The sequence below is a fragment of the Pseudophryne corroboree genome, unplaced genomic scaffold, assembly GCF_028390025.1.
Source record: "Pseudophryne corroboree isolate aPseCor3 unplaced genomic scaffold, aPseCor3.hap2 scaffold_283, whole genome shotgun sequence".
In the NCBI taxonomy this organism is placed as follows: domain Eukaryota; kingdom Metazoa; phylum Chordata; class Amphibia; order Anura; family Myobatrachidae; genus Pseudophryne; species Pseudophryne corroboree.
The window spans coordinates 735,125-756,364 of NW_026969494.1; the positions used below are offsets into that span (position 1 = coordinate 735,125).

Sequence of the window (21,240 nt, forward strand, 5' to 3'; positions counted from 1 at the left end):
AGCTGCAGTTTTGTGGGGCACCTGCCACTGTGCAGGTTCCGTACTGCCTCTGTTATCTCCAGCCCCGGCAACCCCACCGCTAGCTGCAGCACTGCCACCCGCAGTGAGGTGCGCCCAGCTCCTTCACACACTTTAGCCAGCGGGCAGTGCTGCAGAAGCCCGCACTGCTTGCAGGCTCCGACCCCTTCCTCCCTCCAGCCGCAGCGTCTACTGGGGGCTAATCAGTCACTCCCAATCTCCCCTTACCACAGTGCCCGGCAGCCGTGAGGTCCGCGCCGCGTGCATGCTATGACCCCCTCCTCCCTCCAGCCGCAGCGTCTCCTGGGGGCTAACCAGTCACTCCCAGTCTTCCCTTACCACAGTGCCCGGCAGCCGCACGAGGTCCGCGGTGTGTGACTGAGGAGTGGGGGGGAGGGATGCGGGTGGGCAGAGGAAGCAGGATTCCAGCCTGAGAGAGTCAGCCATGCCAAGTCTCCACCAGCAGCAGATCCCAACAGGTTGGAGTGGAACAGCAGCAGCCAGCAGCAGTGAATCCGGTAAGACACATTTGTCTGTCACCACTGTTTTGTCCCTAATACCAATCTCTCCCGTGCCCTGTGTTCTGTCATGTCCCTGTCACCCCTGGCCGTGCCCTGTCACCCTTATCCTGGCCCTGTTACCCCTATCCTGGCCCTGTCACCCCTGTGCTTGCCCTGTCAACCCTATACTGGCCCTGTCACCCCTGTCCTGGTCCAGCCGCCCCTACCCTGGCCCTGTCACCCCTATCCTGTCCCTGTCATTTCTGTCCTGGCCCCGTAGCCCCTGTTTTGGCCCCTGTCACCCCTGTCCTGGCCCCGTCACCCCTATCCTTGCCCCATCACCCCTGTCCTGGCCCTGTCACCCCTGTCCTGGCCCCGTCACCCCTTTTCTGACCATGTCACCCCTGTCCTAGCCCCGTCACCCTTGTTCTGACCCTGTCACCCCTGTCCTGGCCCTGTTACTGCATACCCTCCAACTACCTTTTTGGCAGGTACAGTACCCGCAGTGCCTCCAGACCCCTCCCCAATGCACCACACCTCCGCACCTTCCCCTCCACCACATGCGGCACCCCACCCCTCCCCCACACGCTGTGCCTCCAGACCCCCTACACCACCCGTGGCTCCCACTCCCCCACCCCTCCACCACCCATAGCACCTCCAGACCCCCTCCACCATCCACCCCCCATATATGTCTCCCCCCACACCTGCCCCCCCCCTCCACCCGCAGCATCTGCAGACACCCTCCTCCATCCGTGGTCCCCCCCTCACCCACCCCTCCCCCACCCACGGCACCCCCGCACCTACCCATCCACCACCTGCAGCGCCTCCGGACCCCCTTCCCCATCCGCCGCACCACCCACACCTGCCCCTCCCCCACCCACGGTGCCTCCGGACACCCTACCCCACCCCCGGCACCCCCACCCCTTCCCATCCCACAGCACCTCCGGAACCCTTCACTCATCCGCAACATTCCCGCACCTGCCCCTCCCCCACCCGTGGCACCCCTGCCCCTCTCCCACCTGCAGTGCCTCCGGACCCTCTCCCCCATCTGCAGCCCCCACTCCTCTGCCCCTCCCCCATCCGCAGCACCTCCCGACCCTTCCCCATCCAGGCCCCCCCCCCCGCATCCGCCCCCCCCCCACCCGCAGCATCTACAGACACCCTCCCCCATCCGCAGTCCCCCCCGCACCCGCTACATTCTGTACATCGTGCCCTGCAGGTGCTGTTCACGCCGTCGCAAGGGGCTGCGCCTCCTTCACCATCGCACGCCCTTTCATTGTGCAATATTTAACCACTAACAAAGGAATGCAGGTAATACTCCATATAATACAAATATTGAACCCCAGATAGGCATGCAAGGGTTAAGGGGGCGTAGCCCCTTGCGACGGTGTGAAGAGCGCCCGTAGGGCGCGATGAAGCACCTAGTTATTAATAATTATACAGTACTTGTGATACAGACACAAATTTTCATTCTTCTCAAGCGTGCTGCAAAGTTAAACTAATGGAACAATCCAACAATACCAGGATAACATATGTTATTGTTAAAGGTATCTCAGATGTCCCAGAGTTGCAGGTTCCAATCTTTCTTCTAGTCCTGCTGATTTATCTCACCACACTTGCGTTCAATGTGACCATTCTTCTACTGGTCTGCCTGGATCACCGTCTCCACACTCCCATGTACTTTTTCCTGAATAATTTGTCTATCCTGGATATCTGTTGTTCCACTATTAGTCTCCATAAAGTTCTTATATCATTTATTCTAGGAGATAAAACAGTTTCATTTTATAGCTGCATAACGCAAGGTTTTTTATTTTCTTCTTTTACTTGTGATGAGCTACTAATTCTAACAGCTATGAGCTATGATCGCTATGTAGCCATCTGCAATCCTTTGCGTTACCATGCAGTTATGAACTATAAGATGTATTCTCTCTTGGCCTGTGTAATTAGAGATGAGCGCCTGAAATTTTTCGGGTTTTGTGTTTTGGTTTTGGGTTCGGTTCCGCGGCCGTGTTTTGGGTTCGAACGCGTTTTGGCAAAACCTCACCGAATTTTTTTTGTCGGATTCGGGTGTGTTTTGGATTCGGGTGTTTTTTTCAAAAAACACTAAAAAACAGCTTAAATCATAGAATTTGGGGGTCATTTTGATCCCAAAGTATTATTAACCTCAAAAACCATAATTTACACTCATTTTCAGTCTATTCTGAATACCTCACACCTCACAATATTATTTTTAGTCCTAAAATTTGCACCGAGGTCGCTGTGTGAGTAAGATAAGCGACCCTAGTGGCCGACACAAACACCGGGCCCATCTAGGAGTGGCACTGCAGTGTCACGCAGGATGTCCCTTCCAAAAAACCCTCCCCAAACAGCACATGACGCAAAGAAAAAAAGAGGCGCAATGAGGTAGCTGTGTGAGTAAGATTAGCGACCCTAGTGGCCGACACAAACACCGGGCCCATCTAGGAGTGGCACTGCAGTGTCACGCAGGATGTCCCTTCCAAAAAACCCTCCCCAAACAGCACATGACGCAAAGAAAAAAAGAGGCGCAATGAGGTAGCTGTGTGAGTAAGATTAGCGACCCTAGTGGCCGACACAAACACCGGGCCCATCTAGGAGTGGCACTGCAGTGTCACGCAGGATGTCCCTTCCAAAAAACCCTCCCCAAACAGCACATGACGCAAAGAAAAAAAGAGGCGCAATGAGGTAGCTGTGTGAGTAAGATTAGCGACCCTAGTGGCCGACACAAACACCGGGCCCATCTAGGAGTGGCACTGCAGTGTCACGCAGGATGTCCCTTCCAAAAAACCCTCCCCAAACAGCACATGACGCAAAGAAAAAAAGAGGCGCAATGAGGTAGCTGACTGTGTGAGTAAGATTAGCGACCCTAGTGGCCGACACAAACACCGGGCCCATTTAGGAGTGGCACTGCAGTGTCACGCAGGATGTCCCTTCCAAAAAACCCTCCCCAATCAGCACATGATGCAAAGAAAAAGAAAAAAGAGGTGCAAGATGGAATTGTCCTTGGGCCCTCCCACCCACCCTTATGTTGTATAAACAAAACAGGACATGCACACTTTAACCAACCCATCATTTCAGTGACAGGGTCTGCCACACGACTGTGACTGATATGACGGGTTGGTTTGGACCCCCCCCAAAAAAGAAGCAATTAATCTCTCCTTGCACAAACTGGCTCTACAGAGGCAAGATGTCCACCTCATCATCACCCTCCGATATATCACCGTGTACATCCCCCTCCTCACAGATTATCAATTCGTCCCCACTGGAATCCACCATCTCAGCTCCCTGTGTACTTTGTGGAGGCAATTGCTGCTGGTCAATGTCTCCGCGGAGGAATTGATTATAATTCATTTTAATGAACATCATCTTCTCCACATTTTCTGGATGTAACCTCGTACGCCGATTGCTGACAAGGTGAGCGGCGGCACTAAACACTCTTTCGGAGTACACACTTGTGGGAGGGCAACTTAGGTAGAATAAAGCCAGTTTGTGCAAGGGCCTCCAAATTGCCTCTTTTTCCTGCCAGTATAAGTACGGACTGTGTGACGTGCCTACTTGGATGCGGTCACTCATATAATCCTCCACCATTCTATCAATGTTGAGAGAATCATATGCAGTGACAGTAGACGACATGTCCGTAATCGTTGTCAGGTCCTTCAGTCCGGACCAGATGTCAGCATCAGCAGTCGCTCCAGACTGCCCTGCATCACCGCCAGCGGGTGGGCTCGGAATTCTGAGCCTTTTCCTCGCACCCCCAGTTGCGGGAGAATGTGAAGGAGGAGATGTTGACAGGTCGCGTTCCGCTTGACTTGACAATTTTGTCACCAGCAGGTCTTTCAACCCCAGCAGACTTGTGTCTGCCGGAAAGAGAGATCCAAGGTAGGCTTTAAATCTAGGATCGAGCACGGTGGCCAAAATGTAGTGCTCTGATTTCAACAGATTGACCACCCGTGAATCCTTGTTAAGCGAATTAAGGGCTCCATCCACAAGTCCCACATGCCTAGCGGAATCGCTCCGTGTTAGCTCCTCCTTCAATGTCTCCAGCTTCTTCTGCAAAAGCCTGATGAGGGGAATGACCTGACTCAGGCTGGCAGTGTCTGAACTGACTTCACGTGTGGCAAGTTCAAAGGGCATCAGAACCTTGCACAACGTTGAAATCATTCTCCACTGCGCTTGAGACAGGTGCATTCCACCTCCTATATCGTGCTCAATTGTATAGGCTTGAATGGCCTTTTGCTGCTCCTCCAACCTCTGAAGCATATAGAGGGTTGAATTCCACCTCGTTACCACTTCTTGCTTCAGATGATGGCAGGGCAGGTTCAGTAGTTTTTGGTGGTGCTCCAGTCTTCTGTACGTGGTGCCTGTACGCCGAAAGTGTCCCGCAATTCTTCTGGCCAACGACAGCATCTCTTGCACGCCCCTGTCGTTTTTTAAAAAATTCTGCACCACCAAATTCAAGGTATGTGCAAAACATGGGACGTGCTGGAATTTGCCCATATTTAATGCACACACAATATTGCTGGCGTTGTCCGATGCCACAAATCCACAGGAGAGTCCAATTGGAGTAAGCCATTCCGCGATGATCTTCCTCAGTTGCCGTAAGAGGTTTTCAGCTGTGTGCGTATTCTGGAAAGCGGTGATACAAAGCGTAGCCTGCCTAGGAAAGAGTTGGCGTTTGCGAGATGCTGCTACTGCTGCCGCCGCTGCTGTTCTTGCGGCGGGAGTCCATACATCTACCCAGTGGGCTGTCACAGTCATATAGTCCTGACCCTGCCCTGCTCCACTTGTCCACATGTCCGTGGTTAAGTGGACATTGGGTACAACTGCATTTTTTAGGACACTGGTGAGTCTTTTTCTGACGTCCGTGTACATTCTCGGTATCGCCTGCCTAGAGAAGTGGAACCTAGATGGTATTTGGTAACGGGGGCACACTGCCTCAATAAATTGTCTAGTTCCCTGTGAACTAACGGCGGATACCGGACGCACGTCTAACACCAACATAGTTGTCAAGGCCTCAGTTATCCGCTTTGCAGTAGGATGACTGCTGTGATATTTCATCTTCCTCGCAAAGGACTGTTGAACAGTCAATTGCTTACTGGAAGTAGTACAAGTGGGCTTACGACTTCCCCTCTGGGATGACCATCGACTCCCAGCGGCAACAACAGCAGCGCCAGCAGCAGTAGGCGTTACACGCAAGGATGCATCGGAGGAATCCCAGGCAGGAGAGGACTCGTCAGAATTGCCAGTGACATGGCCTGCAGGACTATTGGCATTCCTGGGGAAGGAGGAAATTGACACTGAGGGAGTTGGTGGGGTGGTTTGCGTGAGCTTGGTTACAAGAGGAAGGGATTTACTGGTCAGTGGACTGCTTCCGCTGTCACCCAAAGTTTTTGAACTTGTCACTGACTTATTATGAATGCGCTGCAGGTGACGTATAAGGGAGGATGTTCCGAGGTGGTTAACGTCCTTACCCCTACTTATTACAGCTTGACAAAGGGAACACACGGCTTGACACCTGTTGTCCGCATTTCTGGTGAAATACCTCCACACCGAAGAGCTGATTTTTTTGGTATTTTCACCTGGCATGTCAACGGCCATATTCCTCCCACGGACAACAGGTGTCTCCCCGGGTGCCTGACTTAAACAAACCACCTCACCATCAGAATCCTCCTGGTCAATTTCCTCCCCAGCGCCAGCAACACCCATATCCTCCTCATCCTGGTGTACTTCAACACTGACATCTTCAATCTGACTATCAGGAACTGGACTGCGGGTGCTCCTTCCAGCACTTGCAGGGGGCGTGCAAATGGTGGAAGGCGCATGCTCTTCACGTCCAGTGTTGGGAAGGTCAGGCATCGCAACCGACACAATTGGACTCTCCTTGTGGATTTGGGATTTCGAAGAATGCACAGTTCTTTGCTGTGCTGCTTTTGCCAGCTTGAGTCTTTTCATTTTTCTAGCGAGAGGCTGAGTGCTTCCATCCTCATGTGAAGCTGAACCACTAGCCATGAACATAGGCCAGGGCCTCAGCCGTTCCTTGCCACTCCGTGTGGTAAATGGCATATTGGCAAGTTTACGCTTCTCCTCCGACAATTTTATTTTAGGTTTTGGAGTCCTTTTTTTTCTGATATTTGGTGTTTTGGATTTGACATGCTCTGTACTATGACATTGGGCATCGGCCTTGGCAGACGACGTTGCTGGCATTTCATCGTCTCGGCCATGACTAGTGGCAGCAGCTTCAGCACGAGGTGGAAGTGGATCTTGATCTTTCCCTAATTTTGGATCCTCAACATTTTTGTTCTCCATATTTTAATAGGCACAACTAAAAGGCACCTCAGGTAAACAATGGAGATGGATACTAGTATACAATTATGGACTGCCTGCCGAGTGCAGACACAGAGGTAGCCACAGCCGTGAACTACCGTACTGTACTGTGTCTGCTGCTAATATAGACTGGTTGATAAAGAGATGTCTATGTAACTATGTATGTATAAAGAAGAAAGAAAAAAAAACCACGGTTAGGTGGTATACAATTATGGACGGACTGCCTGCCGAGTGCCGACACAGAGGTAGCCACAGCCGTGAACTATCACACTGTACTGTGTCTGCTGCTAATATATAGACTGGTTGATAAAGAGATAGTATACTCGTAACTAGTATGTATGTATAAAGAAAGAAAAAAAAACCACGGTTAGGTGGTATATACAATTATGGACGGGCTGCCGAGTGCCGACACAGAGGTAGCCACAGCCGTGAACTACCGCACTGTACTGTGTCTGCTGCTAATATATAGACTGGTTGATAAAGAGATAGTATACTCGTAACTAGTATGTATGTATAAAGAAAGAAAAAAAAACCACGGTTAGGTGGTATATACAATTATGGACGGGCTGCCGAGTGCCGACACAGAGGTAGCCACAGCCGTGAACTACCGCACTGTACTGTGTCTGCTGCTAATATAGACTGGTTGATAAAGAGATAGTATACTCGTAACTAGTATGACTATAAAGAAAGAAAAAAAAACCACGGTTAGGTGGTATATACAATTATGGACGGGCTGCCGAGTGCCGACACAGAGGTAGCCACAGCCGTGAACTACCGCACTGTACTGTGTCTGCTGCTAATATATAGACTGGTTGATAAAGAGATAGTATACTCGTAACTAGTATGTATGTATAAAGAAAGAAAAAAAACCACGGTTAGGTGGTATATACAATTATGGACGGGCTGCCGAGTGCCGACACAGAGGTAGCCACAGCCGTGAACTACCGCACTGTACTGTGTCTGCTGCTAATATATAGACTGGTTGATAAAGAGATAGTATACTCGTAACTAGTATGTATGTATAAAGAAAGAAAAAAAAAACACGGTTAGGTGGTATATACAATTATGGACAGGCTGCCGAGTGCCGACACAGAGGTAGCCACAGCCGTGAACTACCGCACTGTACTGTGTCTGCTGCTAATATAGACTGGTTGATAAAGAGATAGTATACTCGTAACTAGTATGTATGTATAAAGAAAGAAAAAAAACCACGGTTAGGTGGTATATACAATTATGGACGGGCTGCCGAGTGCCGACACAGAGGTAGCCACAGCCGTGAACTACCGCACTGTACTGTGTCTGCTGCTAATATAGACTGGTTGATAAAGAGATAGTATACTCGTAACTAGTATGACTATAAAGAAAGAAAAAAAAACCACGGTTAGGTGGTATATACAATTATGGACGGGCTGCCGAGTGCCGACACAGAGGTAGCCACAGCCGTGAACTACTGCACTGTACTGTGTCTGCTGCTAATATATAGACTGGTTGATAAAGAGATAGTATACTCGTAACTAGTATGTATGTATAAAGAAAGAAAAAAAAACCACGGTTAGGTGGTATATACAATTATGGACGGGCTGCCGAGTGCCGACACAGAGGTAGCCACAGCCATGAACTACCGCACTGTACTGTGTCTGCTGCTAATATATAGACTGGTTGATAAAGAGATAGTATACTCGTAACTAGTATGTATGTATAAAGAAAGAAAAAAAACCACGGTTAGGTGGTATATACAATTATGGACGGGCTGCCGAGTGCCGACACAGAGGTAGCCACAGCCGTGAACTACCGCACTGTACTGTGTCTGCTGCTAATATAGACTGGTTGATAAAGAGATGTTATACTTGTAACTAGTATGTATGTATAAAGAAAGAAAAAAAAAACACGGTTAGGTGGTATATACAATTATGGACGGGCTGCCGAGTGCCGACACAGAGGTAGCCACAGCCGTGAACTACCGCACTGTACTGTGTCTGCTGCTAATATATAGACTGGTTGATAAAGAGATAGTATACTCGTAACTAGTATGTATGTATAAAGAAAGAAAAAAAAACCACGGTTAGGTGGTATATACAATTATGGACGGGCTGCCGAGTGCCGACACAGAGGTAGCCACAGCCGTGAACTACCGCACTGTACTGTATCTGCTGCTAATATATAGACTGGTTGATAAAGAGATAGTATACTCGTAACTAGTATGTATGTATAAAGAAAGAAAAAAAAACCACGGTTAGGTGGTATATACAATTATGGACGGGCTGCCGAGTGCCGACACAGAGGTAGCCACAGCCGTGAACTACCGCACTGTACTGTGTCTGCTGCTAATATATAGACTGGTTGATAAAGAGATAGTATACTCGTAACTAGTATGTATGTATAAAGAAAGAAAAAAAAACCACGGTTAGGTGGTATATACAATTATGGACGGGCTGCCGAGTGCCGACACAGAGGTAGCCACAGCCGTGAACTACCGCACTGTACTGTGTCTGCTGCTAATATAGACTGGTTGATAAAGAGATAGTATACTCGTAACTAGTATGTATGCATAAAGAAAGAAAAAAAAACCACGGTTAGGTGGTATATACAATTATGGACGGGCTGCCGAGTGCCGACACAGAGGTAGCCACAGCCGTGAACTACCGCACTGTACTGTGTCTGCTGCTAATATATAGACTGGTTGATAAAGAGATAGTATACTCGTAACTAGTATGTATGTATAAAGAAAGAAAAAAAAACCACGGTTAGGTGGTATATACAATTATGGACGGGCTGCCGAGTGCCGACACAGAGGTAGCCACAGCCGTGAACTACCGCACTGTACTGTGTCTGCTGCTAATATATAGACTGGTTGATAAAGAGATAGTATACTCGTAACTAGTATGTATGTATAAAGAAAGAAAAAAAAACCACGGTTAGGTGGTATATACAATTATGGACGGGCTGCCGAGTGCCGACACAGAGGTAGCCACAGCCGTGAACTACCGCACTGTACTGTGTCTGCTGCTAATATAGACTGGTTGATAAAGAGATAGTATACTACTAATATTATATATACTGGTGGTCAGGTCACTGGTCACTAGTCACACTGGCAGTGGCACTCCTGCAGCAAAAGTGTGCACTGTTTAATTTTAATATAATATTATGTACTCCTGGCTCCTGCTATAACCTATAACTGGCACTGCAGTGCTCCCCAGTCTCCCCCACAATTATAAGCTGTGTGAGCTGAGCACAGTCAGATATATATATACATTGATGCAGCACACTGGGCTGAGCAGTGCACACAGATATGGTATGTGACTGAGTCACTGTGTGTATCGTTTTTTTCAGGCAGAGAACGGATATATTAAATAAAACAAACAACTGCACTGTCTGGTGGTCACTGTGGTCGTCAGTCACTAAACTCTGCACTCTCTTCTACAGTATCACAGCCTCAGGTCAATCTCTCTCTCTCTCTCTCAACCCTAATCTAAATGGAGAGGACGCAAGCCACGTCCTCTCCCTATCAATCTCAATGCACGTGTGAAAATGGCGGCGACGCGCGGCTCCTTATATAGAATCCGAGTCTCGCGATAGAATCTGAGCCTCGCGAGAATCCGACAGCGTCATGATGACGTTCGGGCGCGCTCGGGTTAACCGAGCAAGGCGGGAAGATCCGAGTCGCTCGGACCCGTGAAAAAAAACATGAAGTTCGGGCGGGTTCGGATTCAGAGAAACCGAACCCGCTCATCTCTACTGTGTATGTTGGGTGTTGGGAGTTATGGATATCCTGCCAGCTTTTTTGATAGTATTATCTTTTACATGCTACACATCGATGGAAATCAATCATTACTTGTGTGACCTTCTGGCGATTTTTAAACTTTCTTGTAATGACACCACAACTCTGGAACTTTACATAATGATTGATGGGGTTGTACTTACTACCTTTACCCCGTTAATGCTGACTATTATTTCATACGTTTATATTATTAGCACGATACTGAGATGAGCGCCTGAAATTTTTCGGGTTTTGTGTTTTGGTTTTGGGTTCGGTTCCGCGGCCGTGTTTTGGGTTCGAACGCGTTTTGGCAAAACCTCACCAAATTTTTTTTGTCGGATTCGGGTGTGTTTTGGATTCGGGTGTTTTTTTCAAAAAACACTAAAAAACAGCTTAAATCATAGAATTTGGGGGTCATTTTGATCCCAAAGTATTATTAACCTCAAAAACCATAATTTACACTCATTTTCAGTCTATTCTGAATACCTCACACCTCACAATATTATTTTTAGTCCTAAAATTTGCACCGAGGTCGCTGTGTGAGTAAGATAAGCGACCCTAGTGGCCGACACAAACACCGGGCCCATCTAGGAGTGGCACTGCAGTGTCACGCAGGATGTCCCTTCCAAAAAACCCTCCCCAAACAGCACATGACGCAAAGAAAAAAAGAGGCGCAATGAGGTAGCTGTGTGAGTAAGATTAGCGACCCTAGTGGCCGACACAAACACCGGGCCCATCTAGGAGTGGCACTGCAGTGTCACGCAGGATGGCCCTTCCAAAAAACCCTCCCCAAACAGCACATGACGCAAAGAAAAAAAGAGGCGCAATGAGGTAGCTGTGTGAGTAAGATTAGCGACCCTAGTGGCCGACACAAACACCGGGCCCATCTAGGAGTGGCACTGCAGTGTCACGCAGGATGTCCCTTCCAAAAAACCCTCCCCAAACAGCACATGACGCAAAGAAAAAAAGAGGCGCAATGAGGTAGCTGTGTGAGTAAGATTAGCGACCCTAGTGGCCGACACAAACACCGGGCCCATCTAGGAGTGGCACTGCAGTGTCACGCAGGATGTCCCTTCCAAAAAACCCTCCCCAAACAGCACATGACGCAAAGAAAAAAAGAGGCGCAATGAGGTAGCTGACTGTGTGAGTAAGATTAGCGACCCTAGTGGCCGACACAAACACCGGGCCCATCTAGGAGTGGCACTGCAGTGTCACGCAGGATGTCCCTTCCAAAAAACCCTCCCCAATCAGCACATGATGCAAAGAAAAAGAAAAGAAAAAAGAGGTGCAAGATGGAATTGTCCTTGGGCCCTCCCACCCACCCTTATGTTGTATAAACAAAACAGGACATGCACACTTTAACCAACCCATCATTTCAGTGACAGGGTCTGCCACACGACTGTGACTGATATGACGGGTTGGTTTGGACCCCCCCCAAAAAAGAAGCAATTAATCTCTCCTTGCATAAACTGGCTCTACAGAGGCAAGATGTCCACCTCATCTTCACCCTCCGATATATCACCGTGTACATCCCCCTCCTCACAGATTATCAATTCGTCCCCACTGGAATCCACCATCTCAGCTCCCTGTGTACTTTGTGGAGGCAATTGCTGCTGGTCAATGTCTCCGCGGAGGAATTGATTATAATTCATTTTAATGAACATCATCTTCTCCACATTTTCTGGATGTAACCTCGTACGCCGATTGCTGACAAGGTGAGCGGCGGCACTAAACACTCTTTCGGAGTACACACTTGTGGGAGGGCAACTTAGGTAGAATAAAGCCAGTTTGTGCAAGGGCCTCCAAATTGCCTCTTTTTCCTGCCAGTATAAGTACGGACTGTGTGACGTGCCTACTTGGATGCGGTCACTCATATAATCCTCCACCATTCTATCAATGTTGAGAGAATCATATGCAGTGACAGTAGACGACATGTCCGTAATCGTTGTCAGGTCCTTCAGTCCGGACCAGATGTCAGCATCAGCAGTCGCTCCAGACTGCCCTGCATCACCGCCAGCGGGTGGGCTCGGAATTCTGAGCCTTTTCCTCGCACCCCCAGTTGCGGGAGAATGTGAAGGAGGAGATGTTGACAGGTCGCGTTCCGCTTGACTTGACAATTTTGTCACCAGCAGGTCTTTTAACCCCAGCAGACTTGTGTCTGCCGGAAAGAGAGATCCAAGGTAGGCTTTAAATCTAGGATCGAGCACGGTGGCCAAAATGTAGTGCTCTGATTTCAACAGATTGACCACCCGTGAATCCTTGTTAAGCGAATTAAGGGCTGCATCCACAAGTCCCACATGCCTAGCGGAATCGCTCCCTTTTAGCTCCTTCTTCAATGCCTCCAGCTTCTTCTGCAAAAGCCTGATGAGGGGAATGACCTGACTCAGGCTGGCAGTGTCTGAACTGACTTCACGTGTGGCAAGTTCAAAGGGCATCAGAACCTTGCACAACGTTGAAATCATTCTCCACTGCACTTGAGACAGGTGCATTCCACCTCCTATATCGTGCTCAATTGTATAGGCTTGAATGGCCTTTTGCTGCTCCTCCAACCTCTGAAGCATATAGAGGGTTGAATTCCACCTCGTTACCACTTCTTGCTTCAGATGATGGCAGGGCAGGTTCAGTAGTTTTTGGTGGTGCTCCAGTCTTCTGTACGTGGTGCCTGTACGCCGAAAGTGTCCCGCAATTCTTCTGGCCACCGACAGCATCTCTTGCACGCCCCTGTCATTTTTTAAAAAATTCTGCACCACCAAATTCAAGGTATGTGCAAAACATGGGACGTGCTGGAATTTGCCCATATTTAATGCACACACAATATTGCTGGCGTTGTCCGATGCCACAAATCCACAGGAGAGTCCAATTGGGGTAAGCCATTCCGCGATGATCTTCCTCAGTTGCCGTAAGAGGTTTTCAGCTGTGTGCGTATTCTGGAAAGCGGTGATACAAAGCGTAGCCTGCCTAGGAAAGAGTTGGCGTTTGCGAGATGCTGCTACTGGTGCCGCCGCTGCTGTTCTTGCGGCGGGAGTCCATACATCTACCCAGTGGGCTGTCACAGTCATATAGTCCTGACCCTGCCCTGCTCCACTTGTCCACATGTCCGTGGTTAAGTGGACATTGGGTACAACTGCATTTTTTAGGACACTGGTGAGTCTTTTTCTGACGTCCGTGTACATTCTCTGTATCGCCTGCCTAGAGAAGTGGAACCTAGATGGTATTTGGTAACGGGGGCACACTGCCTCAATAAATTGTCTAGTTCCCTGTGAACTAACGGCGGATACCGGACGCACGTCTAACACCAACATAGTTGTCAAGGCCTCAGTTATCCGCTTTGCAGTAGGATGACTGCTGTGATATTTCATCTTCCTCGCAAAGGACTGTTGAACAGTCAATTGCTTACTGGAAGTAGTACAAGTGGGCTTACGACTTCCCCTCTGGGATGACCATCGACTCCCAGCGGCAACAACAGCAGCGCCAGCAGCAGTAGGCGTTACACGCAAGGATGCATCGGAGGAATCCCAGGCAGGAGAGGACTCGTCAGAATTGCCAGTGACATGGCCTGCAGGACTATTGGCATTCCTGGGGAAGGAGGAAATTGACACTGAGGGAGTTGGTGGGGTGGTTTGCGTGAGCTTGGTTACAAGAGGAAGGGATTTACTGGTCAGTGGACTGCTTCCGCTGTCACCCAAAGTTTTTGAACTTGTCACTGACTTATTATGAATGCGCTGCAGGTGACGTATAAGGGAGGATGTTCCGAGGTGGTTAACGTCCTTACCCCTACTTATTACAGCTTGACAAAGGGAACACACGGCTTGACACCTGTTGTCCGCATTTCTGGTGAAATACCTCCACACCGAAGAGCTGATTTTTTTGGTATTTTCACCTGGCATGTCAACGGCCATATTCCTCCCACGGACAACAGGTGTCTCCCCGGGTGCCTGACTTAAACAAACCACCTCACCATCAGAATCCTCCTGGTCAATTTCCTCCCCAGCGCCAGCAACACCCATATCCTCCTCATCCTGGTGTACTTCAACACTGACATCTTCAATCTGACTATCAGGAACTGGACTGCGGGTGCTCCTTCCAGCACTTGCAGGGGGCGTGCAAATGGTGGAAGGCGCATGCTCTTCACGTCCAGTGTTGGGAAGGTCAGGCATCGCAACCGACACAATTGGACTCTCCTTGTGGATTTGGGATTTCGAAGAATGCACAGTTCTTTGCTGTGCTGCTTTTGCCAGCTTGAGTCTTTTCATTTTTCTAGCGAGAGGCTGAGTGCTTCCATCCTCATGTGAAGCTGAACCACTAGCCATGAACATAGGCCAGGGCCTCAGCCGTTCCTTGCCACTCCGTGTGGTAAATGGCATATTGGCAAGTTTACGCTTCTCCTCCGACAATTTTATTTTAGGTTTTGGAGTCCTTTTTTTTCTGATATTTGGTGTTTTGGATTTGACATGCTCTGTACTATGACATTGGGCATCGGTCTTGGCAGACGACGTTGCTGGCATTTCATCGTCTCGGCCATGACTAGTGGCAGCAGCTTCAGCACGAGGTGGAAGTGGATCTTGATCTTTCCCTAATTTTGGAACCTCAACATTTTTGTTCTCCATATTTTAATAGGCACAACTAAAAGGCACCTCAGGTAAACAATGGAGATGGATACTAGTATACAATTATGGACTGCCTGCCGAGTGCAGACACAGAGGTAGCCACAGCCGTGAACTACCGTACTGTACTGTGTCTGCAGCTAATATAGACTGGTTGATAAAGAGAAGATGTCTATGTAACTATGTATGTATAAAGAAGACTGAAAAAAATCCACGGTTAGGTGGTATACAATTATGGACGGACTGCCTGCCGAGTGCAGACACAGAGGTAGCCACAGCCGTGAACTACCATACTGTACTGTGTCTGCAGCTAATATAGACTGGTTGATAAAGAGAAGATGTCTATGTAACTATGTATGTATAAAGAAGAATGAAAAAAAACCACGGTTAGGTGGTATACAATTATGGACGGACTGCCTGCCGAGTGCAGACACAGAGGTAGCCACAGCCGTGAACTACCGTACTGTACTGTGTCTGCAGCTAATATAGACTGGTTGATAAAGAGAAGATGTCTATGTAACTATGTATGTATAAAGAAGAATGAAAAAAATCCACGGTTAGGTGGTATTACAATTATGGACGGACTGCCTGCCGAGTGCAGAGACACAGAGGTAGCCACAGCCGTGAACTACCGTACTGTGTCTGCTGCGACTGGATGATAAATGATATAAAAAATATATATATATCACTACTGCAGCCGGACAGGTATATATTATATATTATATAATGACGGACCTGCTGGACACTGTCTGTCAGCAGAATGAGTTTTATTTTTATAGAATAAAAAAAAAAAAAAACACACAAGTGAAGTCACACGACGAGTGTTTAACTTTTTCAGGCAATCACAATATAAGTATACTACTAACTATACTGGTGGTCAGTGTGGTCAGGTCACTGGTCAGTCACACTGGCAGTGGCACTCCTGCAGCAAAAGTGTGCACTGTTTAATTTTAATATAATATGTACTCCTGGCTCCTGCTATAACCTATAACTGGCACTGCAGTAGTGCTCCCCAGTCTCCCCCACAATTATAAGCTGTGTGAGCTGAGCAGTCAGACAGATATATAATATATATAGATGATGCAGCACACTGGCCTGAGCCTGAGCAGTGCACACAGATATGGTATGTGACTGACTGAGTCACTGTGTGTATCGCTTTTTTCAGGCAGAGAACGGATATATTAAATAAACTGCACTGTGTGTCTGGTGGTCACTCACTATATAATATATTATGTACTCCTGGCTCCTGCTATAACCTATAACTGGCACTGCAGTAGTGCTCCCCAGTCTCCCCCACAATTATAAGCTGTGTGAGCTGAGCAGTCAGACAGATATATAATATATATAGATGATGCAGCACACTGGCCTGAGCCTGAGCAGTGCACACAGATATGGTATGTGACTGACTGAGTCACTGTGTGTATCGCTTTTTTCAGGCAGAGAACGGATATATTAAATAAACTGCACTGTGTGTCTGGTGGTCACTCACTATATAATATATTATGTACTCCTGGCTCCTGCTATAACCTATAACTGGCACTGCAGTAGTGCGCCCCAGTCTCCCCCACAATTATAAGCTGTGTGAGCTGAGCAGTCAGACAGATATATATAATATTATATATAGATAATAGATGATGCAGCACACTGGCCTGAGCCTGAGCAGTGCACACAGATATGGTATGTGACTGAGTCACTGTGTGCTGTGTATCGCTTTTTTCAGGCAGAGAACGGATTATAAAGTAAACTGCACTGTCCTCACTAGTAAACTCTCTCCACTCAGTCTCTACACTTCTACAGTAACAGTACTCCTCCTAGTCAGCTCCAGTAAATCTCTCTCAGTCTCTTATAATCTAAATGGAGAGGACGCCAGCCACGTCCTCTCCCTATCAATCTCAATGCACGTGTGAAAATGGCGGCGACGCGCGGCTCCTTATATAGAATCCGAGTCTCGCGATAGAATCCGAGCCTCGCGAGAATCCGACAGCGTCATGATGACGTTCGGGCGCGCTCGGGTTAACCGAGCAAGGCGGGAAGATCCGAGTCGCTCGGACCCGTGAAAAAAAACATGAAGTTCTGGCGGGTTCGGATTCAGAGAAACCGAACCCGCTCATCTCTATACTAAGGATCCAGTCAGCCACAGGAAGACGTAAGGCCTTCTACACGTGTTCCTCACACCTCACAGTCGTTACCCTTCTTTATGCCACTCTGTCTTACCAATATTTTCGGCCAACTGCTCTTACCTCTATGGGCTCCAATAAACTTTCCTCCCTGTTTAACACAGCTGTTGTCCCCATACTGAACCCAGTGATCTACAGCTTGAAAAATAAAGATGTCATTTCAGCATACAAACGGTATTTAAGTTGTTTCAAAACAAAATGATATAAGAGCATTTGAAATTAAAATAATACAAATATTCGAATGTAAATATGGTTGTCTGATTAATAGATTTTTGTAGGTATTGTCTGTAAGCTTGTAACTACAGTATTTTTAGTTATATGATTATTATTTATTCATATGAATTTGTAAGGTGCTACAATCTCCGCAGTACCTGCCAATCAAGGAACAGGTCATAAATAAACAAAGACATAAGAGGTAGGTAAGGGTTTGGTATGGGGCACCGGCGTTTGGGATCCCACCAGTTACCATACCAACGCCGGGATCCCGGGGATTAAAATGCCGGCGGGGGGGGAGAGGGGGGGGGGGGCAGTACAACGAAGCCCCTTGCATGCTTGCTGCGCTCGCCACTCTGCGGGCTCGGTGGCGAGCTGCACTCACCACAGGTTCTATGGGTGTTGTGGACACCCACAAGTAGGAGCAGTCCCTGTTAGTCGGCGTGACGACTGTCGGGATCTTGAGGGGCCGGGATGTAGGTGTAGGTATTGTGACCACCGGTCACATAACTACATCCTGTAGGCAAGATAAATGCAAACAAGAAACCAAAGGGTAGGCAGGGTCCTGATTATAAGGGGGATTACAATCTAATGGGAAGGGGCATAGCTGAGTAAAGGTAAAAGGGTATGGATATTGGAACAGTTTTGGGAGAGTATTCCTGTATACAGATGGGAGTCAGGAAAACTGTAATAAACAGGTTTTATTTCAAGATTTGTACGCTGTATTTGGATAGGGCAAGTAAATCCATAGTGTCACATGACATAGTGGAAAGCAATATAGAAGTTAAACAATACCAAACTAAATTTATTCAATGATTGAAACAAAACAAATGCACTATGGCCCTCATTCCGAGTTGATCGCTTGTTGCCGTTTTTCGCAGCGTAGCGATCAGGCTAAAAATCGACATTTCTGCGCATGCGCATGGTATGCAGCGCGCACGCGCTAAGTACTTTCACACAAAACTATGCAGTTTTACACAAGGTCGAGCGACGCTTTTCAGTCGCTCGAGTGATCGTTGTGTGATTGACAGGAAGCGGGTGCTGAAAAACGCAGGCATGCCAGATAAAAACGCAGGAGTGGCTGGAGAAACGGGGGAGTGGCTGGCCGAACGCAGGGCGTGTTTGTGACGTCAAACCAGGAACTAAACAGTCTGCAGTGATCGCAAGCTAGGAGTAGGTCTGGAGCCACTCTGAAACTGCATGAAAATATTTAGTAGCAGAACTGCTAACCTTTCGTTCGCACTTCTGCTAAGCTAAGATACACTCCCATAGGGAGGCGGCCTAGCGTGTGCACTGCTGCTAAAAGCAGCTAGCGAGTGATCAACTCGGAATGAGGGCCTATATTGCTGTATGTATTAGAGATGAGCGGGTTCGGTTTCTCTGAATCCGAACCCGCCAGAACTTCATGGTTTTTTTCACGGGTCCGAGCAGACTCGGATCTTCCCGCCTTGCTCGGTTAACCCGAGCGCGCCCGAACGTCATCATGACGCTGTCGGATTCTCGCGAGGCTCGGATTCTATCGCGAGACTCGGATTCTATATAAGGAGCCGCGCGTCGCCGCCATTTTCACACGTGCATTGAGATTGATAGGGAGAGGACGTGGCTGGCGTCCTCTCCATTTAGATTATAAGAGACTGAGAGAGATTTACTGGAGCTGACTAGGAGGAGTACTGTTACTGTAGAAGTGTAGAGACTGAGTGGAGAGAGTTTACTAGTGAGGACAGTGCAGTTTACTTTATAATCCGTTCTCTGCCTGAAAAAAGCGATACACAGCACACAGTGACTCAGTCACATACCATATCTGTGTGCACTGCTCAGGCTCAGGCCAGTGTGCTGCATCATCTATTATCTATATATAATATTATATATATCTGTCTGACTGCTCAGCTCACACAGCTTATAATTGTGGGGGAGACTGGGGAGCACTACTGCAGTGCCAGTTATAGGTTATAGCAGGAGCCAGGAGTACATAATATATTATATAGTGAGTGACCACCAGACACACAGTGCAGTTTATTTAATATATCCGTTCTCTGCCTGAAAAAAGCGATACACACAGTGACTCAGTCAGTCACATACCATATCTGTGTGCACTGCTCAGGCTCAGGCCAGTGTGCTGCATCATCTATTATCTATATATAATATTATATATATCTGTCTGACTGCTCAGCTCACACAGCTTATAATTGTGGGGGAGACTGGGGAGCACTACTGCAGTGCCAGTTATAGGTTATAGCAGGAGCCAGGAGTACATAATATATTATATAGTGAGTGACCACCAGACACACAGTGCAGTTTATTTAATATATCCGTTCTCTGCCTGAAAAAAGCGATACACACAGTGACTCAGTCAGTCACATACCATATCTGTGTGCACTGCTCAGGCTCAGGCCAGTGTGCTGCATCATCTATTATCTATATATAATATTATATATATCTGTCTGACTGCTCAGCTCACACAGCTTATAATTGTGGGGGAGACTGGGGAGCACTACTGCAGTGCCAGTTATAGGTTATAGCAGGAGCCAGGAGTACATAATATATTATATAGTGAGTGACCACCAGACACACAGTGCAGTTTATTTAATATATCCGTTCTCTGCCTGAAAAAAGCGATACACACAGTGACTCAGTCAGTCACATACCATATCTGTGTGCACTGCTCAGGCTCAGGCCAGTGTGCTGCATCATCTATATATTAGAGATGAGCGCCTGAAATTTTTCGGGTTTTGTGTTTTGGTTTTGGGTTCGGTTCCGCGGCCGTGTTTTGGGTTCGAACGCGTTTTGGCAAAACCTCACCGAATTATTTTTGTCGGATTCGGGTGTGTTTTGGATTCGGGTGTTTTTTTCAAAAAACCCTAAAAAACAGCTTAAATCATAGAATTTGGGGGTCATTTTGATCCCAAAGTATTATTAACCTCAAAAAACATAATTTACACTCATTTTCAGCCTATTCTGAACACATCACACCTCACAATATTATTTTTAGTCCTAAAATTTGCACCGAGGTCGCTGTGTGAGTAAGATAAGCGACCCTAGTGGCCGACACAAACACCGGGCCCATCTAGGAGTGGCACTGCAGTGTCACGCAGGATGTCCCTTCCAAAAAACCCTCCCCAAACAGCACATGACGCAAAGAAAAAAAGAGGCGCAATGAGGTAGCTGTGTGAGTAAGATTAGCGACCCTAGTGGCCGACACAAACACCGGGCCCATCTAGGAGTGGCACTGCAGTGTCACGCAGGATGTCCCTTCCAAAAAACCCTCCCCAAACAGCACATGACGCAAAGAAAAAAAGAGGCGCAATGAGGTAGCTGACTGTGTGAGAAAGATAAGCGACCCTAGTGGCCGACACAAACACCGGGCCCATCTAGGAGTGGCACTGCAGTGTCACGCAGGATGTCCCTTCCAAAAAACCCTCCCCAAACAGCACATGACGCAAAGAAAAAAAGAGGCGCAATGAGGTAGCTGACTGTGTGAGTAAGATTAGCGACCCTAGTGGCCGACACAAACACCGGGCACATCTAGGAGTGGCACTGCAGTGTCACGCAGGATGTCCCTTCCAAAAAACCCTCCCCAAACAGCACATGATGCAAAGAAAAAAAGAGGCGCAATGAGGTAGCTGTGTGAG

General features: G+C 47.9%; 1 protein-coding gene across 1 annotated transcript; it reads left to right on the forward strand.

The window, feature by feature from the left end:
* Nucleotides 1-2,019: 2,019 nt before the first annotated feature.
* On the forward strand, nucleotides 2,020-17,572 carry LOC135014606 (olfactory receptor 8G50-like; the record flags this gene model as incomplete). Its single annotated transcript, XM_063952737.1, has 3 exons — nucleotides 2,020-2,455; nucleotides 10,649-10,824; nucleotides 17,325-17,572. Coding segments are annotated over exons 1-3 (860 nt in total), but the record flags the coding sequence as incomplete, so codon positions are not given.
* Nucleotides 17,573-21,240: the final 3,668 nt, after the last annotated feature.